Source organism: Python bivittatus, unplaced genomic scaffold (assembly GCF_059951505.1).
Source record: "Python bivittatus isolate LINGU-HERP-01145 unplaced genomic scaffold, Pbiv_v1 ctg000220_np1212, whole genome shotgun sequence".
In the NCBI taxonomy this organism is placed as follows: domain Eukaryota; kingdom Metazoa; phylum Chordata; class Lepidosauria; order Squamata; family Pythonidae; genus Python; species Python bivittatus.
Genome location: NW_028277048.1, coordinates 20,281,396 through 20,308,427, shown reverse-complemented (window position 1 = coordinate 20,308,427; position 27,032 = coordinate 20,281,396). Strand labels below are relative to the sequence as shown.

Below are 27,032 nucleotides of genomic sequence, written 5' to 3'. Positions count from 1 at the left end.
AGCAACCCCACTGGAAAGCGCTGTCTGCAAGTGGAGGAGAAGGCTCTTGCAGCACCAGCTCATTCACACCTGCATCTTGTCATGTGATGACATGCATGAGTGAACTTGTCTGTAGAATAAATGGAATATTTGCCGGAGGGAGTCAGATTGGCTTTGGCTCGTTCAACCAAGTTGGGCTTTGTCTTTGCTAACATAAGCTAGATAACAGGCAAGGAAACTAGTCTACAGGAGAACACCAAGTTTTGGAGCCTTCCGTGACCATTCTTAAGGCCACTTTGTGTGGTCTTGCTTACCTACCTGGAAACTGGGTTTGTGCAGGCATGTGATATAAGGTGTGAAACAAAAATATGAGGATGTCATGTGATTTTCTCCTGTGGCTTTGCCAAGATAATTTTATCTAATGAAGATGGTGTGAAAAGCCTCTTTCTGTGTAAATCCCCTGTTTTCGAAAAAAAGGCTTCAATGAATGCCCCCCTCCAAAGTTCTAGTATTCAGATAAACTTCAAGCTGTTGTGTTTTCAGAATTATTTACTTAATGATTTTTTTTTAATTTGAAGAGCAATTCCTGAGAATAAATGGTGGCTTATTGGGGATAAGAAAAGACTAAAATGGTGAGCACATATTCCTCCTCCTCTTCCTCCTCAAAAATGTAGGCATTGAGCAAGTTCATTAGAAATGATGCTTTTAACTATTCAAGAGTGAAAGCCTTTGTGTTTGGCTCTCCAGGCCATTCAGTATATTGCCAAAGTGCATATCTGAGGTTGTACAGATTACTCATCCTTAAACATAATTTATGGGTTTTTTTCCCCAGAATGTCAAGTTCTCTCTGTCTTCTGCTAACCATTCATCCAGCCTTCAGTGGAGCTGGCAAGGAGTGGTTCCACTGGCCAGAATTTCTTGTTTCCACTGGGAGCGCCTCAGCGTAGCATAAAATAGTCAGCTGCCTGGTCACAAATAAGGATATGCTGTAATGGGGTTTGTTTGGCTTAATACAATGAAGACTTGCTACTTTAATTTATTTTTATTTGTGTGAACCAAGCCACCATGGCTTGTTCAGCAAAGTGTGGTTACATCCTAGCCTAGGTTGGTGGGCATTCAGGTAGGTGTGTTCATCACATATTAGTACATTTAGCGTGATTCATTGATTTTGTTTTCTGTTAAGGGGTTTGGGGAAAGAACAGAGAGAAGGAAGGACTGTTAAACCTCTCTTAATCCTGCCCACCTGACCACGAGATAACACAGACTCCGCTAGAGAGAGAAAATGGTGGCTCTGCTTGGTTAGAAGACAAAACAGTGGGGGTAGGATAGCCAGCTGAAATATGCAACAATTGGAGACAGCACATGCTTGCATCTCAAAAGCAGCTGCAGGATTTGCTGTAACATTTGGCCTCACACACAAGGAGGGCACCAGAGAGCGCAGGTGGCATAGGACGGCCCTAATCTGAAAGAACCTCAGTAGAGTATGGTAAAGATAAGGAACAGTACAATACAGGAAGTACCCTTGGGAAAAGTAATTTGACAGTTCCTATTTCCCTTTACTTTTTTCCCTCCTATACCTCTTAACGTTCTGAATCCCACCTTTAGTTCAAGTTGTAGATGTAGGAAGTAGAATGTTTTAGGCAGAAATGTAATTTTGCAGATGTGGCTGAGCTACAACTGGTGGCCTCCCTCACCATGGGCTGTGCAAAATCTAGAGGGTTAATCTTACCATAATTCCTGCAGTTTTTATCTTCTGCTTGGAAAAAGTCCCGTGGTGTGGGTGTGTGGGGAGCATTCATGTGGTAAGGAGGCAGGATAAATGCCCTGTGCCCGCAACACCTCTAGGTATTTATTCCCAATGAGTAGCAAGTTTTAAGTAGGCAGAGGAAAAGCTTTGGCAGGATGTTTTTGGCCAATGATTCCAAGAGTACATTAAAATAGTGTGGCATTGATTTTTAAATTTCTCTATAAGGGATGTTTGGGTGCTGCTTTTTAAGGTTTGGGGAATTCATTCTGAATTTGCTGGACTTTTCAGTTGGGAGGGAAATTGTACTAAACTTTTTAATTTAGGTATTTCATTTTGTAAGGATCTTTCGTAGATGAACATTTTATAATACAATCAATTTATATTTTCAAGTGAAGTGGGCAGAATACAAAATGCCTTAATACTTCTAAACCACCAGAAAGTGTGTGCATTTAGGGTAAAACTAATGCAGAGAAAAATGTTGTAATAGTGACATCTTTTTTTCATCCAGTTAGCGGGTTGCATAGATTTGTGATTGAATTTGGGGCATTTGTGGGATAGTAATTGTGATAATTCTAGACTCAGGGCTATGTAACTAAGAATACTGAAACTGGTTTGGCAAAACAAAATCTCCAAAAGGGCAGAATCTCCATTAGCAAGGGAAGAAGTTGGATGTGCAGTTGAGAATGAGCAGCAAATAGGCACGGGAAAACAAAACTTGGGTTGCCCGAATGCAAGGTTTTTAGTTTTCTTTTGCAGGAGTTACAACAGATACTGATAACATTTTTACCACCTTGAAACAGCTGCTAATAGTGCAAGGGCTTTGTTATTGGACCAGTATATATAGGAGATGTTGAATCCTCCTCGTATCTTTTCCCTGACTGAAATCATTGTCTGAACATTGGTGTCTGTTGCAAACTATGATGTCACCAAAGTGATGAAACATGTGTTGTGTCATCACAATGAAGCTCTGTCCTTTTGTACCTGCATCATGATGTTGCATGCAAGTATGAAGGAGTAGAGTTTGGTCACAATGTCATGATTCACACGTCCTCACTTGTCTCCCTCCCTCTCTCCATACCATTGAACCCTTTTTTCCATTTAATCCAAGCTGATGAAATAGCGGGCAGACCATTTCCACAGTCCTGTTAAAACAAAACCTCCTTCATTTTTCAGTGATTGGTGTCCTACTATTAATTAAATATGAGGTCCATAATGTGGTCTGGGAATCCTGAGGAGCAAAAACCTGAAAAACTAATAAGTGCTGCTAGAATGCCCAGACTCTTCCAGTAGTGACATTAAACATAATAAGGCATTTTCTATTGCAAGAGGTCATTCTGTGCCCCTTTCATCATGGGAGAAAAAACCTGGGAGCAATCAAAGATACATTAGATCTGCACATTGTGCTAAATCATAATTTGCTTGGCCATAGTTTGTTGACTAAGCCACACTTGGTTGGTTTTAAATGCCAGCCTGAAGTTCCTTATCAACTGTAAGCTTCCTCCTAGAGAAGTTTGTTGTTGTCCCCTTAAAAATCTGTGCATTGCTTCTTCAGTGTGTGGCTTCTAGGGTCAGAAATGCAACCTCGAAGATCTGAGATGGAAGGAACAGAGACATATTTTGAAAAGTGGAGCTTTGATTTCCATCTGAAAAATGCTAGATGTAGAGTTGCGTCTTTTGGCAATTCTTTGCAGAGCATTGGGTGTTTAATAAATTTGCTCAACAAGGTTGATTCTTTTTTTCTTAAAAAAAAGTTTCTAGACCATTTGGGTAACAAAGAAAGGCTTAAAATTATGCAGACAATGCCTTGTGAAATCTCCAATATAAGGCTGACCAACATTTTGATTTTTGAATTGCACAGTGCTCCTCTCCCTCTCAGTAGCCTTTTAATCCTCATTACAATCCTGTTCAGGGTTGAGTAGAATATTTTTGCTGGGGCATCCGTGGTCATTGACCCAAACTCAGTCAACATCTTTTTGCTCCTTCCTGTGACTGATAGAACCTAAAACAAATTTGCAAAGATGGCAAATACATATGCACCCCCCAATTACCTGCTCAGGTCTACTTTTGAGGAACGGGAATTCCTACTTGAATTTAGCTTGCAGGCTCTTGCTTGCTGCCAGTTACAATATCTGTTGCAGATGTACCTCAGCTGATCTTGACAGCTGGCAGAGAGAAGTGAGGGCATGGAACAGACAGGAGGAGGAGAAGGGGAGGTGGTGGTGGCAGTGCAGATGAGGGAAAAGAAAACATTCCTTCCATAGTGTCTACTGCCAGCTTTTAATTCTGCTCCAGTTTCTGCAAAATTGACTGGTGGAGTCTTCCCCTTTAAACTAGGGTTAAGGTGCAGTTTGCTGAAAACATGAAATCAGCAAAAGTATTTAGGCTCTAGGGCCGTGGTTTAACATTTCCCAAGAGAAGTTTATCATCCATTGCCACTAACAAATTTTGTTTTTTGTTTTTGTTAAATGCTGACATAAGCCTTCAGATCTTCCTCAGAATCTTCCTATTCTGGGAAACCTTTGGCGTAGACTTCAACTTTAATTCAGAACAGAAACAAAGCTTAAGAACAAGTAGCACCATTTTTTTGCAATTATTTCCTATTACCCCTTTCATTTGATTGAATCATAGAATAGAAGGAGAGTTCACCATCTCCAAAGACACCATTATTGAACAGTTCCTACTTTTAGGACATTTTTCCTGATTCCCAGCTAAAGTCTGCTTTGTAATCAATTAATCCATTATTTCTTGTCCTGTCTTCAACCATTTTGAATAATACTTCCCTATACATGACATCCTTCAGATGCTTGAAGATAACTGTCATATCTCCCTGCAGTCTTCTCCAGACTAAATACACTTGATACCTCCAACCATTCCTGCAGCCCCTTATCATCTTGGTTGCTTTCCTCTGGAGACTGTCTAGTCTGTTAATGCCCTTTATAAAAAGGAACGTCTAGTCCTGGATGAAATATTCTAGGTATGGACTGACCAGTGCAGAACATACAAAAGCAATGACTTATCTTGATATTGATGCCATTTTTCTGTAGATGCAGTAGGATTGCACTTAATTTTTTTGCAGCTGCATCATATGATTGGCTCACGTTCAGCTTGTGAGCCACCAAGACACCCAGATCATATTTGCATGTGCTGCTCTTCCTGCTCTTCACGTCTTTGATTTTTCCTACTCATATCCAAACTTTGGATTTGTCCGTGTTAAAATTCAATTTGTGTCAAGGCTCAGCCCAAGAATGACCATGAGACAGTTCAGTCCAGTACAGTTTCTTTGTTTCCACCCTATAGACAGAATCTTGCCAGACTAACTCTACAGTACAGCAACTAGTGGATATACCCTGTGATACTCTAGGGCAGGGCTAGTCTAAACCTTTTCTTCTTCCCACGGTCTTGCTGTGGACTGAGAAGGCGCTTGCCTTGTCCCCCTCTCTGGAATCCACTCCCCCCCTCCTGACAGCCTTGATCTCCCATACCGGTCTCCTCCTCACAGATACCTCCCATTACAATTTGCTTCTTTCTGCCTGATGTTCCAGCTTATCAAGATCCTGCAGGATCTTGATATTATCCTCTAGGGCATTTGCTAAGTCCCCTGTGCATCACCACTTACAGATTTTGTTTTTTTTCTTAAATGCCAACATCACAGGATCTAGAATGGACCTCTCCTGGATGTCCTTTGACTTTTCCAGCTTCACATGAAACCCTTGGTATAACATTCATCAGATGCAGTTGTTCAGCTAGCTCTGTATCCCTCTAACGGTAACAAAGTCCAGTCTACGTGTTATTTTCTCTGCCAGAATCTCATAAAGTCTTTATCAAATATTTTGTTGAAATCAGGATACGTTATGTCTACCACATTCTTGTGGCCAATTAAACTGGTCGCTTTATGAAAAAAGGAGATCAGATTGGTTTGGCATGACTTGTTCTTGATCAACCCATGCTGGCTCTTGGCAAGCAATGCATTCTTCTCTAAATGCTCTCATACCAACTGCTTAATAATCTGTTTCAGAATTTTCTTCTCAACTGTTGTCATCCCTTCCACTTGAGGCAAGAATTTAGCTTTTGTTTAGGCGAGGCTGGAATAGGCAACCTGATACTTAAACCTGGTACCAAATCCTTTTACTTATTATAGCGGGAGTAGGATAAGTTGGTTGTTTGAGTCTTGCTTGCATTGACCGATCTTGTTTTCTTGTTAACCTAGACTCAGTTGCTCCCGTGTGTGTTTCCCTTTGTAAAGCAGGAGTATATTCTCTGGTCATTTAGCAGGTAGGGCATTGCTCACCTATGGAAAGTGACCAGGAAAGTGCAATCTTGATGAACAGTGAGCTCTTACAGGGTCATATAGTTAGCAAGGGCTATGTAATTTTGCATCAGTCTCAGCAATCTATATGGATTCATATCTTGGATAACAGCACCCAGCCCTCTAGGCCATGAAACTGATAAAGCTCCCCACAAAGTATTTTGAGGATACCAGACCGTCCATTCCTGTGATACATTTTAGTCCATCAAAAACTAGCCACCAAAGGATCACAAAGTATCTGCTGACCATTAGTAATCATTCTAATCATGACCTGAACTTTCCAAACAACCCCTTGGTGCCCAGATCCATATCTCCCAGCTTTTCCCCTCCCCGCCTTATCAGCGAAAGGTGCTTTGGATTCCTAACAGAGCAAATGAAAAGTTTTCCATTAACCAAGGCCAGAGCCAGAGGGACAGTGTTTGTCCTCAGATGGCCAGCTTGAAGTCTGATGGCAGCTATGGATCTATTTCTGGATGTCATACAATGACTTTGGGAAGCAAGAGTGTGCATCTGGAGCAAGGTCTGGGTTTGACTGAGTAAAAAAAGCAGTTCCCGTGTAGGTTTGGGGATGTGAGGTAAGAATTTGAGACATGGAGGTCATTTCTTAATCTCCTTCACATAAGAACAGGATTTGTTGCCTTTTAGCATTGAAATCAGTCTTAACTTTCTGTTTCTCTTTCCCCCAGTTTGTCTCACATACAAATAGGACTTTGATTACTCAGCCTCTAAGACATCATTCCATAGTTTGCAGAGTGAGCATGACTAAATAACACTGCTTTTGTAGAGATTTTAAGAATCTGTGTTTTCATTCTTTTTTTATGAGCCCCTGTTTATTGATGGAAAAGAAACAGAAAGCAGTGTATTACTCCTATCTGTGTTGTATGATATAGAGTATTTAGAGATTTACATGTATTACAGTTGAAGAGTATGAACAAAATATTTGCCTTTAAATAGAAGGTTAGCACATCAGGGTCTGCAGGGTTTTCTGTTTGTGGGGCTTTATTAATGCAGAGGAATAGTCAAAACTATGCTGATCAACATGCAGTTTAAAGGGTTTTGGCCCATTCTGTGGGACCACCTCATTCTGTTGCTTTTGTACAGATCAAGGTCACATTCCTGCACAAGTAAGACTTAAAATTTGGTTTTGATGGTTCACAGCGCAGTTTTTTAAAATCACCATGCTACTCTAACTGTTGCCTTCAAAAAGCCTGGAGCAACTCTTTTTGTTACAAGAGAGGTCTTGGAGAATACTTCATTTAGTTGAATGCAGATGAAAAGGTTAACTTTTTGAATTCCAATGCAGGATGAGGTGACCTGCATCTTCCAGGCTAATGTGCAGGTGTGAACATTGTTATCCTTCTTATATACTTCTCTGAAGCTTGCAGATCAGGTCTAAAATTAAATGAGCTGTTGTAATATTGTGCTTGCTTCTAGAATACAAATACATTTAGAAAATCATATGCTATGAGAAGATGCATTTAGGACTGTATGTTTAGATGTAATTTTTCATAGAGATTTTTTTAAAATGCAGATTAAAAACAAAGCATGATAGAACGCACATAGGAATGAATACTCAATAAAAGTAACATTGTCCAGAAATGTTCTGCTTGTTCCTACTCATTGGGATGAATCATTCCAGGATCTTATTCAAAAGCCCAGCAACTATGACAACCTTCTTGGATTAACCCGGAGAATGGGCTTTTTTTTTTTTTTTGGCAAGTTTATATGGCTGATATGTTGTAATAAAACATGGATTGTGTGAGGGCTGCTCCAGGATAATCATGCCTAGACTCTTCACACGGAGGCAAAAAATCTTACTGGACTGACTCATGGAAGCATACATAGATTGCAGAGTGCAACCTACATTCCTTCTGCACCAAAGTATCCAAAGAGCCCTGTGGCTCCTTAGTGTTCCTAAACCTATGTTGCCTTATTGTAGATTGATTGATTGATTGATTGATTGATTGATTGATTGATTGATTTTCAAAGAGCACCTTTGGAGTGATATTTCTTCATAGCTCTTTTAGCCAGTGCAAGAAAATTACACTGTAGAAAGAACTACAACAGATGAAAACAGCCTTCTCCAACCAATGTCTTCCACATGAATTGGGAACTATAGCCTACAAATTCCCTGCTTCTATGGCCAGCTCGACACCTTTGTATATTTGGGATGACTGCTCCCACAGTCTTCAGCCATTGGCTAAACATTGGGATGATGGCAAGTAGGAGAAGGCTGGCCAATGTCATGTGTTACAATAATCCCAGTCGTTCCTTCACCTTCTTCCAATAAGCTTTTGAAGATGACTAGGAATGCTTGTGATGCTGTAATACAATGTTGTTGGTGGATGGTAAGAGTCCTCCAGTGCAAATATTGTAGAAGGGCAGCTTGTCCCAAGGCCTGCTTTCTGTGAAGATGAGGGAAGCTGGGGCACTCATTGGCTGCCGCGAAACTGTCCCACTTCTTGCATGGGGAGCCTCATGATTTTCTGCCCCTATCTTTAGTTATCCTTTCTGGATATGTTCTGTCCTCAGTGAAACTTGAAGAGGCCACAGCGGCCACAGCTGGAGGCCTCTCAGGTTAGTGCAGCCCCCTTTCTTTTCCTCTGGGCAATTCCAGCTGGCTGTATGTACAGTATGTAAGCCACTTCATGAGTCTTCCTGATCTTCCCATAGTGCCAGTGATGCAAGAACATGCAGGGATTGGTCAATATTTGTGGATCTACTGTGCCACCTGCTGGTTTCTCCTGAACATTGTGAGACATGGATGCAAGATTCCCTTCTCTGTTCATTATTTTCTTAGACTGCTGGTTCTGAGAAAGTGAGGTCCTTTCCCCAAAGCTAAATATTGACTTGTGGAATATAGTAATAAAGCAAAGAAGGGAGGAGATGTATTTATGGATGATGGATCCATTATTTTATACATTTATTTATACATCACATTTATATGCCGCCCATCTCACACAAGCAACTCTGGGCGGTGTACAACATCATTTATTTAACAATTACTAATTTCTCTACGGGGCAGCAGTGGTCACGGGGAAGTCAGCTCATCTGGGCTTTCTTCCTTCACCGATCTTCTGCCGATCGCGTCTAGGCAGGTCCAGCACCGGTTCCTGTTCCCTGTGCAGAGCACCACCAGCGTTTCCTCCCACCAAAATGGGAGTAGCTATTTATCTACTCGCAGATGGTATACTTTCGAACTACTAGGCAGGCAGGAGCTAGGGACGAATGATGGGAGCTCACTCCGTCACGCGGAGCTGGACTCGAACCGCTGGAGCGTCAACCATTCCTGGCTGGCAAACTCCAGCGTTATTAAGCCGCTACGCCACCGCATCCATGTTGTTGTCCCATGGCTATTTCATGCACTTGTATGCAGAGTACAATTGAGAATGTGGAAAAGGATTCTTTGTTTTGTCTTAAGTTGATTATTTCTGGTAGACCATCATCCAAAGTCCCTGAGGGTGGCATGCCAAAAATGCCTGCCCCAGGTGGATGAAGTGTTCTCCTGTGCTCCAGGCCTGTTTGTGAATGTAACAGGATCTTATTGTAACTGTTCTTCTGTTTGCAGTGTTGGTGTCCAAATCCTCCCCGAAGAAGCCTCGTGGCCGGAGCATCTTCAAGGCTCTTTTCTGTTGCCTTCGTGCACAGAATGTTGGGCAGACAGCCTTTGGTGCCAATCATGGGCTGCACAAGGAAGAGACAAACACCATTGCCAAGGTGAGGGAGTGCGGGGGCAGTGACAACTGAATCCACTCACCCAGAGAGTTTGCAAGCACAGCTAGTGGGGTGGGGGCTACTTTTGTGTGATTCTTTTCCTTTCTGGATTCTGGCATTCCAGATGTACAGTATGTGCCCTTAGGATATAAACTCTGCCTGCTTCCCCAGGCCTTAAATGCTCACATTGCTATTCTGTCAGTGAATGTCCTTTCTTGCTTTTAATTTTCTCCCGTCTGTATCTATCTCCTTTTTGTCAAGCAGACAACCCTCTATCCTGTGCTCAGAAAAACACCAGTCTTTGTGGAAAGCTCACTGGCTTCCTTCTTTGTTCTTTTATAAAATTGCCTGCAGCAGGGAGATACCTGGTTGTATTGAAAGCAATTGCTTTTAGGACTGTTTCACACATAATGGCAGCCTTCCCTAACCCAACACCTTGTTGCTGCGTAAGGACTGAAACTCCCAGAATTTGCAGATGGAAATTTGGGGAGTTGCAGTCTCAACACATCAAGAAGAGGCCCAGTTAGGGAAGGCTGTGTTACTGGTATCTGCGGAGAGTGCTATCACATAGGAAGAGGAAATAACTTGCAATCATTGCCCATCTGCAGATTTCTCTGCTTCTCCCTGGGCTGGGAAGCCACAGCTAATCACAATGGGAGAGTGGATCAGCGACAGGCAAGCCCATTTTATCTAGAAATGGGCTTTAGTCTATTTTCTATAGTTGTGTAAGCAGACAAAAAAAAAGTTAAAAATCACAGTGGATGACGCATACCTATCCCTTCTTTAAAACCACGTAGCTTAGTTTCATTGTCTCTCCCCTGTGGCTACGTCTCTCTCCTCTTTAAAAAGAGGAAATTAAGTTCCACCATAAAGAAAAGAACTTGCATGATGCATAGCAGGGACGGGCAACCTTTTTGTGAGCAGGAGATTTTAAAATCATTTGTCACCTTTTCCCTTTTTAAAATTTGGCCTGGTTAAATAAATTAGGTATAAACCTAATGGAGATGTAATGCACCTATTTTGCTTGTGATTTTTTTTTTTTTTTTTAAATGCCTATAAGTAAGAGCGCTGCTTAATTTCTGTCTATTGTCCCAAATGTCTGCAGCCTAATCGAGGAGACTTGGGCTGCATTGACAGACTTAAACTTCCCCTCACTGCTAAACTTGGGTTTCCTATTCCAGTGCTTAAAGTATTAAGGGGAAGAGTTTCCGTGCAGAATTAAATTGGGTGAGCTCTCCTCTAAAAATGAAAGCTCTCTCCTGCTCCTCAATCAAGTTCTAAAATATACACTAAGCCAGTGTTTCTCAAAATATACACTAAGCCAGCCATGCTGGCTGGGGAATTCTGGGAGTTGAAGTCCACCCATCTTAAAGTTCCCAAGGTTGAGAAACACTGCTCTAAGCTTTTGAAGCATGTAGTGCCTGCAGTATTTCAGAGTCCCCCGGCCACCCTTTCTTCATTCGCCATGACTGTTCTGGGTGAGAAATGTGCAGTGTGTGAAACCAGCCTTTGAAATGCTGTTCCTTGACAAAGGGAGGTAGAAGACTTTGCTGAAATCCCTGAGGAATAGTATTACAGTCTCATCTTTCTCATAAACCTACATCTTTGCTCTCCTCTTTTTTTCCCCCCTTTTAGTCTGATCTGTTGCAGTGTCTTCAATACCAGTTTTATCAGGTACGTGTTTGTTCTAAAGGCAAGAGAGATCCGTATCTGCTCTTCAACTAAGTCTTCATTTGCCCTCTGTAAACGGCATGCATAGGTCGCTCCCCACTGAGAGAAAATTCCCAATACGGGCCAGCAAATAGCTGCATTTGGGGTCCTGCTTGCTATGAATCAGACAATGGTTCATTGTGTCCATTGGTTCAGCATCGCCAGTATTTTCACTGAGATTTAGTTGCAACTAAGTTTTGATGTTTGTATGGCAACAAGGGTGAAAAAAAAAAAAGGAAAGAAAATAATGTAGTAGATACCCAGCTCTCACCTAGTGTAACAATCTTGCCTCTGTATGTGTATGCACTCAGGAACGTTCACATTTGTATATGTGAACAAAGGGAAATGATCCTTCTCTGACTAAGCAAATTTCTATTCATCTCATGTGAGATGGGGTTTTCTTTGTTGTGCTGTTGAGAGCAAATTTCTGAGAGCAGGATGTGGCATGGTGTAATTCACACTGGGAGCAAATGAGTTAGCAAAACTCTCCTCTGGAGTAGTATTCCTCTGTCAGTTGCAGGTAAGGATTCACAGGACTGACCATTTTCCCATTTGGGGTGTGGAAGTTTCTGCACATCAGGGAACAGGCTGAACTACAAGAAGAGTTCATTCCTGAGTAGAAAGTTAATGTTCTCAAGCCCATTCCTGCAGCCAGAAATGATAGAATCCAGAAACAGGTTTATCTGCGGTTTTGTGTAAATCTTGGTGAGGCCACCAAGATATCTTGGGATGACTATAGCTTTATCGTGGCAATAACAATTTGGGGTTTTGCAGAGCATATTCTTGAATGCAGACTACTGCTCCTTCTTTGATGTGCACACACATACTGTCTCTCTGCCTGGTAGCGGTATCCCCCCGCATGCCAACAACATGGATCAACATGTAAATCATTCCTGGAAAATGTAGTTGGCTGTCAAATAAATAGAGACAGTTTTCCTTGGAGGTTGAAAATGCCAAGGTGAAGAATGAAGTGGTAGTAAAGAAGGAAGTTGCTACCTGTTTGCCTAAAAATTTGCAAGTTTCCATTGAGTGTGATGAGAAATCTTGTAGTGAGCAGAAATGTGGGACAGTGCACCCACTGTCTCTGCATATATTTATTTCCTAAATTTGTATCCTAGTTTGGCAGCAGATGTGTTTAGGGTAGTGGTCAGCAGACATAAAAATGCAATAAAGTATGATAAAACACAATAAAATCATAAAAAATACATTTCAAAGATAAAAACAAGACAGGTAAAATATAAATAAAAGTACCCAGTTAATACTGGTTGCAACATTTACAGGTCAACTTATGGCACAAAGGTAGGCTTACATTTTAAAAAATGCACGTACCTTCTGAGCTTTAAATGGCAGTGACTACTTTGGAAAGGGATCTGATGTTTGCTGTACAAAATTTGAATATGTCAACACAATTTGCAAATTCAAGGCATATTCAGTTATTCAGACCAAATGCTGAAATGTACTTGTCTGTGAAAGAATATATAATATGACTTGCTTTGTGTTTAGAAAGTTTTAGAAAAGAATTGTAACTTAAATCGGGCAATGGCACATCCTTAGCATAAAGATAAAGTTAAGTCATTGAGGCTTTAATGTAGGCATGGGGAGATGGATGGATGGATGGATGGATGGATGGATGGATGGATGGATGGATGGATGGATGGATAATAGAGAGAGATATGGGACCTACGATTTATAACACTGGAATCATTGTACATTTTAAAAAGCACCTGTATTAGTTGTAGCCCTGCATTAAAAACAACGGTAAATTAAAAATAAATTATTAGTTAGAAGAAGAGCCCTTTTGAGTATCTCTATTGTGTGGGGTAAGGATCTAAAATTTAAATTTTAAATAATGGGCCTAGGGTTTTTTTGCCAAGCTGTCTTCCTCTGCAAACAGAGTGGATAAGTTGCTAAAATAAGTTCTAAAAGGCGGAATATTGCACTTGTTAATATAAGTGCATGAAGATTGTTAAATATACCTCCCAACAGCATAATTTTTGGTAAGCTGCTCAGACCCATTTGGGAATGGATGACATGCAGAGCAGGGCAGCAGCTTAGATTGAAAAAGAAAATGGGGGGTTGGGACATGAGACAAGGCTCACTTGCAAACCATTCCTTAAAGCAGCTGCAGCTGTTCCCAGAGCAGGCAGTTGCAGCTTAATGCTGGGAAAAGATCTGGTGGATTGTAGGAGTTGCTGACAGCTGCTATGTACATGCGCTCCATTCACATCCAAAGCCCTGCACAGCTGTAATATAAAGTTGCAAAATTAAACTTGTAAAATTAAAACAGAACACAATAGACACACATGCACACATCATAAAATGTGGTTCCTGCAGCCAGTGGAAGCTAAGCTTACCTTTCTTTTTCTAGATCCCTGGAACATGTCTTCTCCCTGAGGTGACTCAGCAAGACCAGGGCCGAATCTGTGTGGTGATTGACCTGGATGAGACCTTAGTGCACAGTTCCTTCAAGGTGAAACCCTTGAATAGCTCCCTGCTTTCTGTGATTTCAAAGCTTCTTGGTGGGGGCACTGTGTTGCTTACTCTAGATCATGCTGGTTGGAGAATTCTGAAGTCCACAACATCTTAAAAATTGCTGAGGTTGGGAAACACTGATCTAGATAATAACAAATGTGTGTTGGTGGCCCTCATCAGCAAATGGGAAGAATCTGTCAGAGGCTTGAAGTAGCACGGTGGAATGCTTATTTCCCTGACCCATCAGGAATTTAGGGTTTTGATATATATTGCTTCAAGCATTTAAGATGGTCCCTAAAAAAAATGAGACAAAGCAAAGCCTATTAAATAATATCATTTTAAAAAATCCTGGAAAGTAGTCAGAAGCTGCCTTTAGGCAGAAAATTTGGGAGGGAGGTCCTGCTGGGGAGGGGGAGAATGGCGCAGGGTTTGCTTGCCAAATTAACATGTTTCTTTTAACAAAATTCTCAGCCAATCAACAATGCTGACTTCATTGTGCCGGTTGAAATAGAGGGAACAACCCATGAGGTAAGCTGCTTCCTCTTCCAAGTGAGTTGGGTTGGATAGGTTTTGGGCTGCTTTGCTTCTGGGACCATGTGGATGTTTAGGCCTCTTCCCTTAGCCAAGATGACCTGCGAAAGAGAAGAGGAGGAAGGCCGTGCAGCGAAGGTCTCAGCCTGGTTCAAGTAATCCAGGATAGGCTGTTACCAGGCAACACGGCCTATTCTTGATTACTTGTTTCAGGAGGCGGCTTCTTGCCACATAGGAATGAGGTTCTACCGTAGTGACCTCCCTGGTTGGATGATACAACAGCAGGAACTTCCAGAGAGGAAAAGTCACCGGGTGAAGGATGGCAGAGATCACCAAGGACTGTTGGGACTTAAATTATGCTTGTTTCAGTACCCTGTTCCCTAAAATGTCTGAAATCGTAGCTATACAATCCTGCAGTTGGTTTCTGATAGGATAGCTACTCCTTACCTATCAACAGGAGGAGGCGTGCTTGTAAATGACTTTACAGATTTTAACTTAGTGTGTTACAACAGTGGTGGTTGTGGTGAAGCTGGAAATGTAGTTTAAAAGATTCTGCAAATAGGCAATAACCAGCCAGCTGGTGCAGCTTTCTTAATAAGAAGAACGCCATCTAAGGAACCAACCTCTGTAAAATAAATAAAGCCACTTAAGGCCTATACTCAACACATTCCAGCAGCTTGTCTCCTTGCTCCTTTTGGGGAGTGTCCTTTATAGAGAATATATAGCAGAGTATAAAGTAGTAGCTTGGATGTACCTTTTTTGAGTCTTATGGTAGCAAGTCTGCTTGCTTCATAGAGTAAATATAATTATCTGATGTATACTTCTTGTTCATATCATAATTTTTTTTAAAGTGTACTCTTCCAAGGAATTTAGGATAGGGTAGTCAGTCCTTCCTGCCTTTTTTATCTTTACAGGAAATTCCTGTGAGATATCTTAGACTAAGACATGGTGTCCTCTATTGAGCGTAATAGCTGAGCAGAGATGTGAACCAAGGTCTTCCTGTCCAAGGCTGATACCTCAACCAGTTCATCATGCTGGCTTTCATTGGTGACACTGGGGAGGTACAGTATGAGGTTTCACCATAGTGATCTGCCCTTCTTCCCTTCCATTCTTATTTTATTTGTTAGATTTATATTCCACCTTTCCTCCAGGGGCTTCTCACCTTTGAGATTATCAGAAACTGAATATCTAGGGCAACTTCCAAAATGTGATGTTTTCAAGATGGGTTGGGAGTGCAATTCCCAGAATTTGCAAGGAAAAAAAATTAAATTAAATTTGTTGCAGCTGTTCCAGAACTTAGGCTGAGATCACTTATTATGCTTGCAAACCTAGGTTTCCAATCCTGCTAAATTTTCCCTTACCCTTCATTCACTTTATTGAGCAAACACAGATCTCTCTAACTGGATGTTTGCCAAATAATAATATGAATAGAGTCTGGAAATGCTGTTCCTCTCCCCTCTTCCCCCATGTATCTTGCCAGACTCTGGAGGATGAGAGAAGTCTGAGCGATGAAGGGAAGGACATGTGGTTGGATGGATTGTGAAATAAGAGCGATGGGTTGGATCTTTGATCAGAGAGAAGACAGTATCTATGTTTAGTGCTGACTGAAACCCCTTATAGACCTTTTGCATGAAACAGAAAAAAATGAACTTATGATTTATGGTTTTGATGGTTAGGCAGAATAGATTATAGAAAAAAGAGAGCTGTGTTGTAACCAGAGAGTAAGAGGTATATTTATAATTGTACTTATAACTGCTGTAAAGATTGGAAGCTATTTTTTATTTTTTATTTTACTTTTTTCCCTTTCTTGCTTTTTTAGCTTTTTCTTTGATTCCTGTCTTCTTTTCTTTTTCTCACTTTATATTAGTTTGTACTAGTTGTTATCTTCTTTTTAAAAAAATCTTTAATAAAAGTTACCCCCCCACACACAAAAAAAGAATGATGGGTTGGAGAAGGAGTCTGCCAACCCTTTTCCATCTACCATTTCACCCTTAAAATGTTTGCCACGCTTGCATATTTTGGTGACGCTGAATTTAAATTTGTCCTTCCACTGTTCCAGCTCTAAAGCAAGCTGCAGATATAAGCAAGTACTTTATGTACCGTCTCCTCACCTTTCTGTTAATCTCTAGGTGTATGTGCTGAAGAGACCATTTGTAGATGAATTCCTGAGGCGGATGGGGGAGCTGTTTGAGTGTGTGCTGTTCACTGCCAGCTTAGCTAAGGTGAGTGGGTTCAAGATGGCGTTGCCTGAAACGGAGCTTCAGACAAACGGAGAGTTGTCTGGTGCCTTTCAAGCTGCCTAATGCTAAAATAAAAAGAAATCTGTCACTTAAATCTTGTGAAATGGGTATGATGTAGTTTTAGATTTGCAGGGAGTTTAAGTCCTTACTAATAACTGACCACTGAAAATTCTGCACAGACTCACAATTGCTTGTGCGTATGTATGAGATAGCCTTGTTAAAGTGGGTGTTTTATAGATGTGGTTTTTTTAACCATCCAAATTTCCATCTGGCATGTCAAAAGTAATTCCTAGAGTTGAGGTCCAATGTGCTTAAAGACTGATGGCGTGGGAAGGGTTGGTGTTCTCACTGAGCCATTACCAATATGATTGCCAAATCCATAAGATTTCACTTAAAAGAATCAATGCCAAGTAGCAAATTCTGCATTTATGGGGCCTGCTTGTAGAGGCATAGAATTCAGATTGTCTGACTGCTGGATTCTGTTGTTGTTGTTGTTTTGCTTGTATGCAAAAAGCAGTCTCATATCTTTCACTGTCATTCTGGCCAGTATGCTGACCCAGTAACTGACCTTCTGGACAAATGTGGAGTCTTCCGGGCCCGCCTCTTCCGGGAGTCGTGTGTGTTCCACCAGGGATGTTACGTTAAGGATCTTAGCCGGCTGGGCCGTGATCTGCGCAAAACCCTGATCCTAGACAATTCTCCAGCCTCCTACATCTTCCATCCAGAGAACGCGGTGGGCATTACTCTCTACCCTTCCATAAGTGATGGCTGGGGAGTGGGACTGTAGATTCATTTGTAGTTCCAGTTTTGATAGATCACTTAGCTAACAAGTGTTTTGATCTGGTTTTAGGGATCAAAACCAACACCAACAGCATCTTCAAGAGTGTTCCCTTGCTTTTCCCTTTAAGGTGGTGCTTGTTGTGACATTTACATTCTTGAGTTATGCACAGATGACTGAAGGTCTGCTCTGGAAGTGGCGTTCCCTCTTCAGTGACGAAAGGGGGAATGCTTCTTCTCAGATCCCTCGCCAGAGTTTATGGTAACAATGCAGAGGCAGATACTGATCTTCTTTGTTGCCTTATCATTGCAAGAGTTTCCAGTCCCCATGTAGAGATTACGGAGAAATTCTCCCTCACCTTCCTCCTCTGCTATTTTCCCCAGTTTTCTGAATACTGTCCTCTGTGCAGGGATTATAATGAGAGAGAGAGTTCAGGTAATGCCCTCTCTTCAACTGGCATTCATACAGCCACTATCTGCCTTCTTGCATTGTAAAGTGGCATCATCGTGGTAACATGCCACTTGGTTTCCCTCTTTAATATTTTGAAATATTTTCCCTTTTCTTAAAGCCAGTTTCAAACAGTTCTCAGATTTCACTCTCCAGTGCGAAAAAACTGCCATAACCACACGCTTCTAACTCTTGTCCTGTGGGACAACATGTTCACAAGAGAACTCAGCCCTTCCAAGATTTCACAGAGGACAACTAATGACATCAGCCGTAGTAATGAGTGCTTATTGTCTGATTAGTCTTGCCTCTATTAGATTATGTAAACTGTTTGGGTCTATTGTTACTGTGTGGTTTTTGATACACCTGAGAATACGTCTGGCTCCTAGCTCCTTTTCTAAAATCGAACTTCTTAGTATATGTTTGGTATGAGGACAGACCCATCTCTACCTGCTAAGCGATACACATTGGAACACTCCCCTCCCAACTTCACATACTGTATACTTTAGGGATACTGAGTACAATTTTGGTTGCCACATTTGGAAAAGCATCTAGTGAAGTTTGAAAAAGACCAGAAAAATGTAAACAAAATGATCAGAACGTCCAAACACCTTCCCTACCAAAAAAAAAAAAAAAAAAGGCTAGCAAGGTTGTGGCTCTTCAGTTAGGTCATGATCAAAGTCTACCAAATAAATGTATGAAATGGAGAAAGTGGATAGGGATATTTTTCTTCCTCTCTCAAAACACTAGGACCAGGGGTCATCCAGTTGAGCTGGAATGGAAGGAGATTTAAAACAGAAAAAAACCACTAACTCACACAATGCATAATGAAGCTGTGGAATTCATGACCACAATATAGAGTAATAGCCACTAACTTGGACAACCTTTAAAAGGCTTGAATACATTCATGAAAGACAGGCCTATCAAAGGCTCTCGATCTTAAAAATCTCAAGGTTGCCTCCCAACTTGGGAGCAGTATGCCCCCAAATACCCATTGCAGAGGAATAAGAGCAGGGCGGCTTATACCTCCATCTCCAGCTTGCAAGGACCCCAAAAGCATCCGAGAAGCTAGCCTTGGCCAGATCCAGGAAGGCTCTTCATAAGCCCAAGGGGATGTAGCCAAGAGTTAAGCAATTGCTCTTACATTTTAATGCCACTCCCCAGATCCCAGTTTTGTTTGGGTGGTTCTGTATTTCCAAAATGTGATGTCCTGTTTCCTGCTTGTGTGCTTCCAACTGACTTTATCTTCCTGACTGCCCTGTAGGTGCCAGTCCAGTCTTGGTTTGATGATATGACAGACACAGAGCTGCTGAACCTGATTCCTGTGTTTGAGGAGTTGAGTGAAGCGGAGGATGTCTACACCAGCCTCGGCCAGCTAAGGGCACCCTAATTTTCCTAGTGCTGTGGCCACTGGGGAACTACTTTTTTTCACTCTGTGCCTTCACTATTGGCCAGGAGGGAAAGGGAACAGTGCAATTGCTCCCCATCACCCTGCCACAAGGCAGATACAAGCACTTTGGAGGCAATAACCTGCCTGGCTGCCTTCTGTGCAGTGCCAGAGCAGTTTCCAACCAGGGTATGGCTGGATGCTAGAGCTTCTAGCCTTTCCACCAAGAGCAGGGACATCCAAAATAACCCCACCCCATTCCCAATAGTGCTGGTATCTATGCACTGCAAGGCACCCCAACATTTAGGGGACCCTTCCCTTCCCTTCCCTTCCCTTCCCTTCCCTTCCCTTCCCTTCCCTTCCCTTCCCTTCCCTTCCCTTCCCCCCAGCCCAAGGCAATGCCAAATGATTTGGATGGATTCTTTAAAAGGTAGATCCTTCTCACTTGCTTTTACATATTCTTGGCAGTGCTTCTTATTCAGGACACAGCCCCCAGGCTAAAATATTTGGAGACTTCTCATCTCTTGGCAGGGAGTCAGGATGGCCGCCTCCACGCTCCCAGATACTTCTGTTCTAGCCTGATCTCCTGATGTTGGATCCTCTGAATTTCCTGGATTTTTTTTTTTTTGAAGGAGTTGCTTTCTTTGCCTTCAAGATGTTTTATGAAGCTGCCCTTGCTTCATACCTCTGGTTCCAGGCCTTGGCCTAATTGCCCTGCTGGCTTTGGGAAGCCCTTTCCCTTGTGCGTGTTCATTTGTTTCAACATCCTGTCTTGCAGTTGTGTTTTTCCTCTGTTGAAAGGCAAGACATAGAAAACCCTTTGCAACAACCCTCTAACCCTAGTAGCACATAGCGTTAGTGAGGACAAAGCTAGCCAGCCCCACCAATGCCACACTCCTTATTTGCTCAAAGATAGTGTTCCTGCACTTGATTTGCTTTTTGGGGGCCAGGTGACTTCATTGCCTTAAACTGCACCCAGTTAGGAGGCTGCCATATTAATAGGGTGCCTAGCCTCAACCCAGTTCTTCCACCATCTTCCAGCGTGAATGCTTGCCTGAAAGATGGAAGGATTTTGACGTTTGTCCCCTGGTGGTTTTACCTCGTCTGATGATGCTGAAGGCATAACTTGACTTCCCACTCAGGATTTGCTCTAGAATCCATCATTATAACTTGACAGTCCTTAGCCCCTTGGATGGTGACAGTGAGTTGGGGATGAGTCTGTTAGAAGCTAGGAGATTTTCCATGTATGCACAAGCCTGCTTCATGTCATTTGCCTTAACAACTGCCTTCTTGTCTCTGTACTGCAGCTGCTTGACAGCAAGCAACTGTGCCTCTTCTGTGTGGCCTCTCCTATTCCACCCTCCCCAAATGCATTTTCAGCTGGTTTCAGCTCCAAGCAACCAAAAGTAGTTGGAGTTTTTTGTTAATATTTATATTGCAGGGAGCTGCCCATGGACATTGTTTTTTCTCTTTGTACTTCCTAGTGTTACGGTCCTCTGTCCTTTCTAACTGTGCCTGACATACTGTGAACGTGTGTTTTTCAAGTGCCACTGAGAGCAGGGGCAACCAAATGCCAGCTTGCTTTTCTCCTTTTCCCCACCATCAGCAATATACTGCAAGGGACTGTGTTTAGCCATTATAGGGCTGGCAGGAAAAGGGGTGGAGTCCATCGGGCTCTTTTTAAAAAAATTGGTGCTGCCTTATTGGTTAAGGGGTGGCGGGCAAGTTGCAGGTCATCTCATCACCTCAGGACCAAAGCTTTGAGCTCTGCTGTTGGTTGACCAGCCAGTTGTTAGCCTGACCAATTTGTTACTTGATGTTTTCATCCTTGTTTTAGTGTGCTGATTGGTTTTCAGTGGAGTCGTGAGGCCGTGTGTGCACGATTAGCCAAACTTCAGTCAGTGCTTGAGAGGGGGGTGCTGTTCTCCCCAATAGTTCCCTGGCCTCATTATCCTGGGCCTTTTGGATCTTTCCTGCTGAGGGTCCAGATTCTGTGTTTGGGGGAGGGCAGGAGGGGGTAAGTTTCCAGCAAGGAAGTTCCCTCCCTCCCTTGCAGTTCAGTCAGCTGCTGCTTCTCTCCGCGCACAAGCCGGGAGATGCTGTTAAACTTTGCAAAGTTAATGAAGGTTGAAAAGAACAAAACCTTTGTTTTCCCTTCCTGGTTGGGGCTATTCTCACAGCTTGGTCTTTGCTCTGTGTCAGCAGAAGACTAATTGCCTCTCTTTTCCTTCCTTCCTCCTTCTCATACCAGCAGCTGTCCCAGCCCTTTCTTCAAGATGAAACTGGTTCTAGCCTTTTGTTGGACTGAGGTTCAGATGCTGCCACCTGAAGGGGGCGGGGGGCGGGGAGAAAGAAAGCCAATTCCCAGCAGCCTCAGCCAGTATGGTCAGTGGTGAAAGATGCTGGGGATTGTGGTCAAGCAGCACCTGGAGGGCTGCAGGTTTCCCACCCCTGCTGTAACCAGCGATACCTGGTTTCTTCCCTCCCCCAAGCCAGCAAAACATGCTCTACATTTGCTGTAGAATCTTTTTTTTGTTTTGTTTTAGCCTTAAAGAGGACGGGATTAAGATGAGAGGAAGGCAACCCTTGTATTCTCCTCACTAAATTGCAGCGGGCAACATCGCAGTCCTTGTGTGGAGGGATCTGCATGAAATGAGCTTGATCCAAAAGAGGTAGACTTGGTTTTACCAAGTTGGGGGAAGAAACGGGTTGCGGAGAGTCATGTGGGCACGGTGATGAATCCCCTTGGACAATCCTGGGTGGAGCGGGAAACGGTGGTTGTAGGACTTCAGTCTGTACCGCCACCTGCCCTGTTGCCCCTGAATGCTCATGCCCACTCTGCGTCAAGATTGTAAATCATGTTTTAGAGCCATAAGGATTCCTGGGTCCAAACTACCATTTTGGGATCGTGCCTTGATTGAACCCAGTGGTTAATGAGGGTAGAACTTCAGCCACGAGGCGGCCCCAGCACTTTACCAGGGCCGTGCCTTTAATGGCTGCCCCACGTACTGACTTCACTAAAGACACAAACACACATAAATCTACACCCACTTGTTATGGTACCTTTTACATCCAGTCATGTTTGGTGCTCCCATTTCATACAAGAAGTGGAAGCTGTTGGCTTTTGAAGAACAAGAGCCCCCGGCTTCCCCTACTCATTAAACTGTACAAATTTATCACATGTCCTCACTTGCTGGGTTTTTGTTTTGTTTTTTTGTTTTGTTTTTAATGTTTTAATTGAAAAAAAATCCCAAAACTTGAAGCTGGCACTTGTTGCCATTATGAACTCTTTCTATTTTTGGAATCTTTGTATTAACTGCAATTAAAGAAATAAAAAGAGAGCAAATGTGTGTGTGTCTTTTTATTGAGTGTTGGAGTGGGTGGCTCTCTGAGGGAAAAGCAGAATAAGGTTTTGTAGCTGGGCAGGTAAGTCTATAATACTAAATGTCCTTTATTCGATGGAGAAGTGCACAAAGCCTGCATAAAAGGGTTCACAAGGAGTGACTGCAGCATCAGGCAACGTGTGTATGTATGCATGTGTAAAGAATTTGATGCAAAAATTGCCTTTGATTTTTTTTCCTCCAAAGAATCAATTTGCATAATTCAGCTGCAAGTCATAACTGAAAGCCAAGTATAATTATGCTAAACTCAGTTTCAAAGTCATCTAGTAATTACTGTTGTTGATTTATAAATAAAACATAGGTGTACTTCTGGATTGCAACCAGATGATACAGGATAGAGGTCTGCTTTCCATTCCCCAATTTAGCATCTTCCAGATATATCTGACAGTCCCTGTTTGTCCAACCAATAGGCCAGCATCAGGAACATTTGGGTTAGGATACGCTGCCAGGTTTATCAGTGGTGGTTTTGAGTCGGGAAGGCTTGCTCACTCAACTACTCATCCTTTGAAATTGCAGTCACAGACACTGAGTGTGCACGTTCAGACAAGGTTTGTGAACAACTTCAGCACTGATGGACTATATGTGGTGTGAACTTGGGCCAAACAAATAAGCATCAGCCTACAAAAAATACAAATAGAGAATTTGCTCTCAGCCTCTTCTGTGCTTTATATTCTGTCAAAAGAGATCCTGAGAACGTTGGGGATGGGACTGTTTTCCATGACAGTGGTTCCAGAAGTGCCAGGTCCAGAAGTCCCCAGGAAGATTTAGACCACAAGGTCACCAGGGAGGCAGCACTTAAAGACCCACTTGGGGATGAAGGAGGGATTAGGAGTAAGACATTCTCATCCCAAAGAGACTACTAATCACACTCCTATTGTCCCTTCAACGAGCCCATCATGTCAGTGAGGAATGCAGCCACCCTGGAAGACATTTTTGGGGTCTCCCCAACCAACTTTCTAGACTGAAGCTGCTTGGAGAAGCAGTGAAACATCAAATCAAAAGAAAAGTCTGGTTGCCATGACTCAACCTCCAGATAATTCCACCTGGATGACTGAGAATCTTCATCAACATTCAGAAGGAGTGTTTTCCCTCTTATAATCCAAATTATTAGTTGAACTTTCCTGGGGGCTGCATTGCAGAGTTGAGTGGGACCAGACTCCGAAGCAGGAGGCGCAGCTGAGGTGATTTTTCCCAGGTGATTTTTCCCTCGGGAGGGGGGGGGGAAATCACACTGCAATAGGGAAGAAAGTGAATACATGCTTTGTACAATCTGTACAAAGTTCCTTCCAGTTTCTCAGTTGGGGGGCAGAGCTAGATGGGGTAAAGAATACTTTAACCGATTGGAAGAGCTGAGGAAAGAACACAGCTTGTGAGAGTCAAGAGGCCTGGAGATCTGCATTTAGCTCACAGGCTGAGAGTTCCTAGCCCCTCTTGATACCTCAAAGCTAGATACGGGGAGTGAGGAAAACACCTGCAGTTCCATCCATCCATCCAATTTGGATGCCGCCTGATCGGTGGCTCACATAAAAAATATAAATTCACCAAAACACGTACAAAAATAACCGCAAACTAATTGTAAGATGGCAGTCCAAATAACAAAGCAAATATAAAACATTACAAATGGGAAACCCATCCCCCCTACCCCAAGGCCTGGGTCAACAGCCAGATATTCAAGGCCTTCCAGAAAGTCATCAGGGTGGGAGCCTGTGCCAAAGGACACGTGTAGCTATACCGAAGGCACACTTCCTGGGTCCCAAAATATGTCACTCTTACAGACCTGGAATGAGCCCCCCTGCTGGATCATACTGTGCAGGCAGAAACTAAGGAGGACAAGTCCCTCAAAGAGCCAGGCTCCATGCCACACAGGGCATTGTAGGTAATAACCAGCACCTGGAACGGCACTTGGAAGCAGCACACTGGCAATCAGTGCAGCTCACAGAGCATGAGATGTCACGTGAGCATGCTGAGGCAATACTACCACTGCTTGTGCCACTGTATTGTGGACCAGTTGAAGCTTCTGAGTGGCCTTCAGAGGCAGCACCATGAAGAGCACATTGCAATAATTAAGCCGTGAGATGATCAACGTGTGAGGGACTGGAGGGCTGACCAATCCAGGGAAGGGTACAACTGGTGCACCAGATGGAACTGTGCCAAGGCCCTCTTGGCCACAGCTGCTATCTGCTGTTCAAGCAGGAGCCGTGAGTATGGGAGAACCCCCAAGTTACACACCACTCCTGACTGGAGAAGTGTAATCCTATCCAGGAGAAAATGGAAAATCCCTGGGTTTGGGCAGTCCCAACAGCCACAGCCCCTCAGTCTTGATATGATTGAGCTGCAGCCAGTTTCTCCCCATTCAGGCCCACACAGCCTCTGAACTTCAACAGCCTTACTTAGGTGATTTGGGGTTAAAAGATATAGTTAGGTATCATTTTCTTACTAATGTATCAGATCCCAAACTGGCAGATGACCTCACCCATCAGTTTCATGTAGATGTTAAACAGGAGGGGGGAGAGAGTGGAGCCCTGTGGCACCCCACAAAACGGGCCTAGGGAGTGACCTCTCCCCCCTTGCCAACACTGGCCGGTATCGGTTGCAAAGGAAGGAAGAGAACCACCATAATTCGGTGCTCCCAAATCCCAACCATTCTCAATCCAGCAGTTCCGTGGATCATGGAAAGTTGGAGGCTTCAAAAATACCCGTCCCATTTCTGGCTGCTGGCCCTTCTTTCCTGCAAGATTCTGCCTCTCTGTCTACTGTCCTTTGCATCTCATTTCCCAGCAAACCACTTTAATGTGGTTTAACGCCATATCCTTCCTGCCCCCATTTTGTTGCATTATTGATGCAAGCCTGCACTTCAGAAAAATCAATGGAAAACTGGGATGGCAGATGCTGAGAGAGGGGCTGGCCTTGGGAGCCCTGTAGCTCCTCCTAGTTAAAGGTTTTCAACAACAACGATAATAAAAAAAACCTAGATGTTTTCCCTACATGAATCCAAGCCATTGGGCAAGGCCATCTCTGTTTGGACCAGACAGCTTATAGGCAGGCAGGATGCAAATGTATTCAAATCTGCATGAGCTGGTCTGGATCCTCTAGACAGATGCTGCTTTGAATGGGAGGAGACCATTTCCTCTGCCTGACAGCCTCAACCCTAGATAGAAGTGCAAGTATCTCCAGCAAATCTTGGTAAGTGCGGCTTGATTTATGGGGTGGTTGAAGCAGTACATAGGAAGAAGATGGGAAAGAGTGGCAGGAGATGGAGGAACCTCCGTAAGGGATGGGTATCAAGCTACGTTGATGGAACTTGTTTTTCCCAGAACAGCCCAGGGGAAAAAAATCAGTCTGAATAAAGAAGTGGGAAGGCCTCTGAAAATGCAAGCACTTAACTAGCAGTGCAATCTTACTTGTATCTGAGCCCCACTGAGGGTTGCAGCCTTAAAACTGCCTGGAAGGGGCTTATTCAAGGCAACCCACTGAGCTGCACGAACAAAATTGGAATATATTTCTTTAAGCATATCAAGTCTTCCAAATAGGTGTGGACTGGTTGTGGCCATTGTCCCAGTGGATCTTTGTACACACTTAGATGCCCCCCACTTGCTGGGTTGTCATTTGTTACAAGGTTGAAAATGGGATATGAAGCCAGGGGACTGAATTTGGGCTCAGCTACTCACTGTTTCATGTGGTTGTGTGAACACATATCTGATATGGGTAGAGCTTTGGCACCCAGTAAGTGACATTTTTGCCCACAGAATCTAAGGTCGATTAGTGGCTTTCTGAATATTCCTTGGACAGCTCTGTATTTATTTATTTAATCAATTTGTATGGCTGCCCATCAAAGGACCTATTATGGTCACCAAGGAAAACAAATGAAACAATTAGCCCCAGTCCCAAGGCACATCCAGGTCTTCAACGCTTTATGAAAGACCAGCAAGAGTGAGGCCAACCTGATCTTGGGGGCTTTGGTGTTCCAGAGGGCAGGCACTGGAATAAAGTCTAAATGTACTAAGTGGGGCTGGGCACACTCAGTCCAAACAAATACATTCTTATTACAAGTTTTACATTTTGCAGTTTGCAAAATATTGGAAGAAAAGCTAGGTGATAGAAAACAAGGAAAAGAGTATGGAGCAGGGAAAAGTTAGTTGAGGAGCAAACCCAAGGTAGAGAGACTACAACCAAGCCTGCCTTTACTACCTTCTGCTCAGTGCAAAATTTCAACAGAACAATGAGATCAGACTTTTGCTTTGCAAAAGCAAATGGAATGTATGAAGACACCAGATGAATCAATAGGAGAACCTGAATAAGATGCCATATGTCATTGAATGAACT

At 42.9% G+C, this 27,032-nt stretch overlaps 1 protein-coding gene across 3 annotated transcripts in view; it reads left to right on the top strand.

The window, feature by feature from the left end:
* The window catches only part of CTDSP2 (CTD small phosphatase 2), a 119,823-nt gene extending 97,165 nt beyond the window's left edge, over positions 1 to 22,658 (top strand). For 2 of the 3 annotated variants that reach the window (XM_088138073.1, XM_007433401.4), the window contains 7 exons: positions 9,601 to 9,749; positions 11,382 to 11,420; positions 13,825 to 13,926; positions 14,400 to 14,456; positions 16,589 to 16,681; positions 17,247 to 17,432; positions 19,186 to 22,658. In XM_088138073.1, the coding sequence (XP_087994199.1) occupies positions 9,601 to 9,749; positions 11,382 to 11,420; positions 13,825 to 13,926; positions 14,400 to 14,456; positions 16,589 to 16,681; positions 17,247 to 17,432; positions 19,186 to 19,311 (752 nt within the window). In that variant the 3' untranslated portion in view covers positions 19,312 to 22,658. The remainder of the gene's footprint in view (positions 1 to 9,600; positions 9,750 to 11,381; positions 11,421 to 13,824; positions 13,927 to 14,399; positions 14,457 to 16,588; positions 16,682 to 17,246; positions 17,433 to 19,185) is intronic. The other variant, XM_007433402.4, reaches the window with a different exon arrangement.
* Positions 22,659 to 27,032: the final 4,374 nt, after the last annotated feature.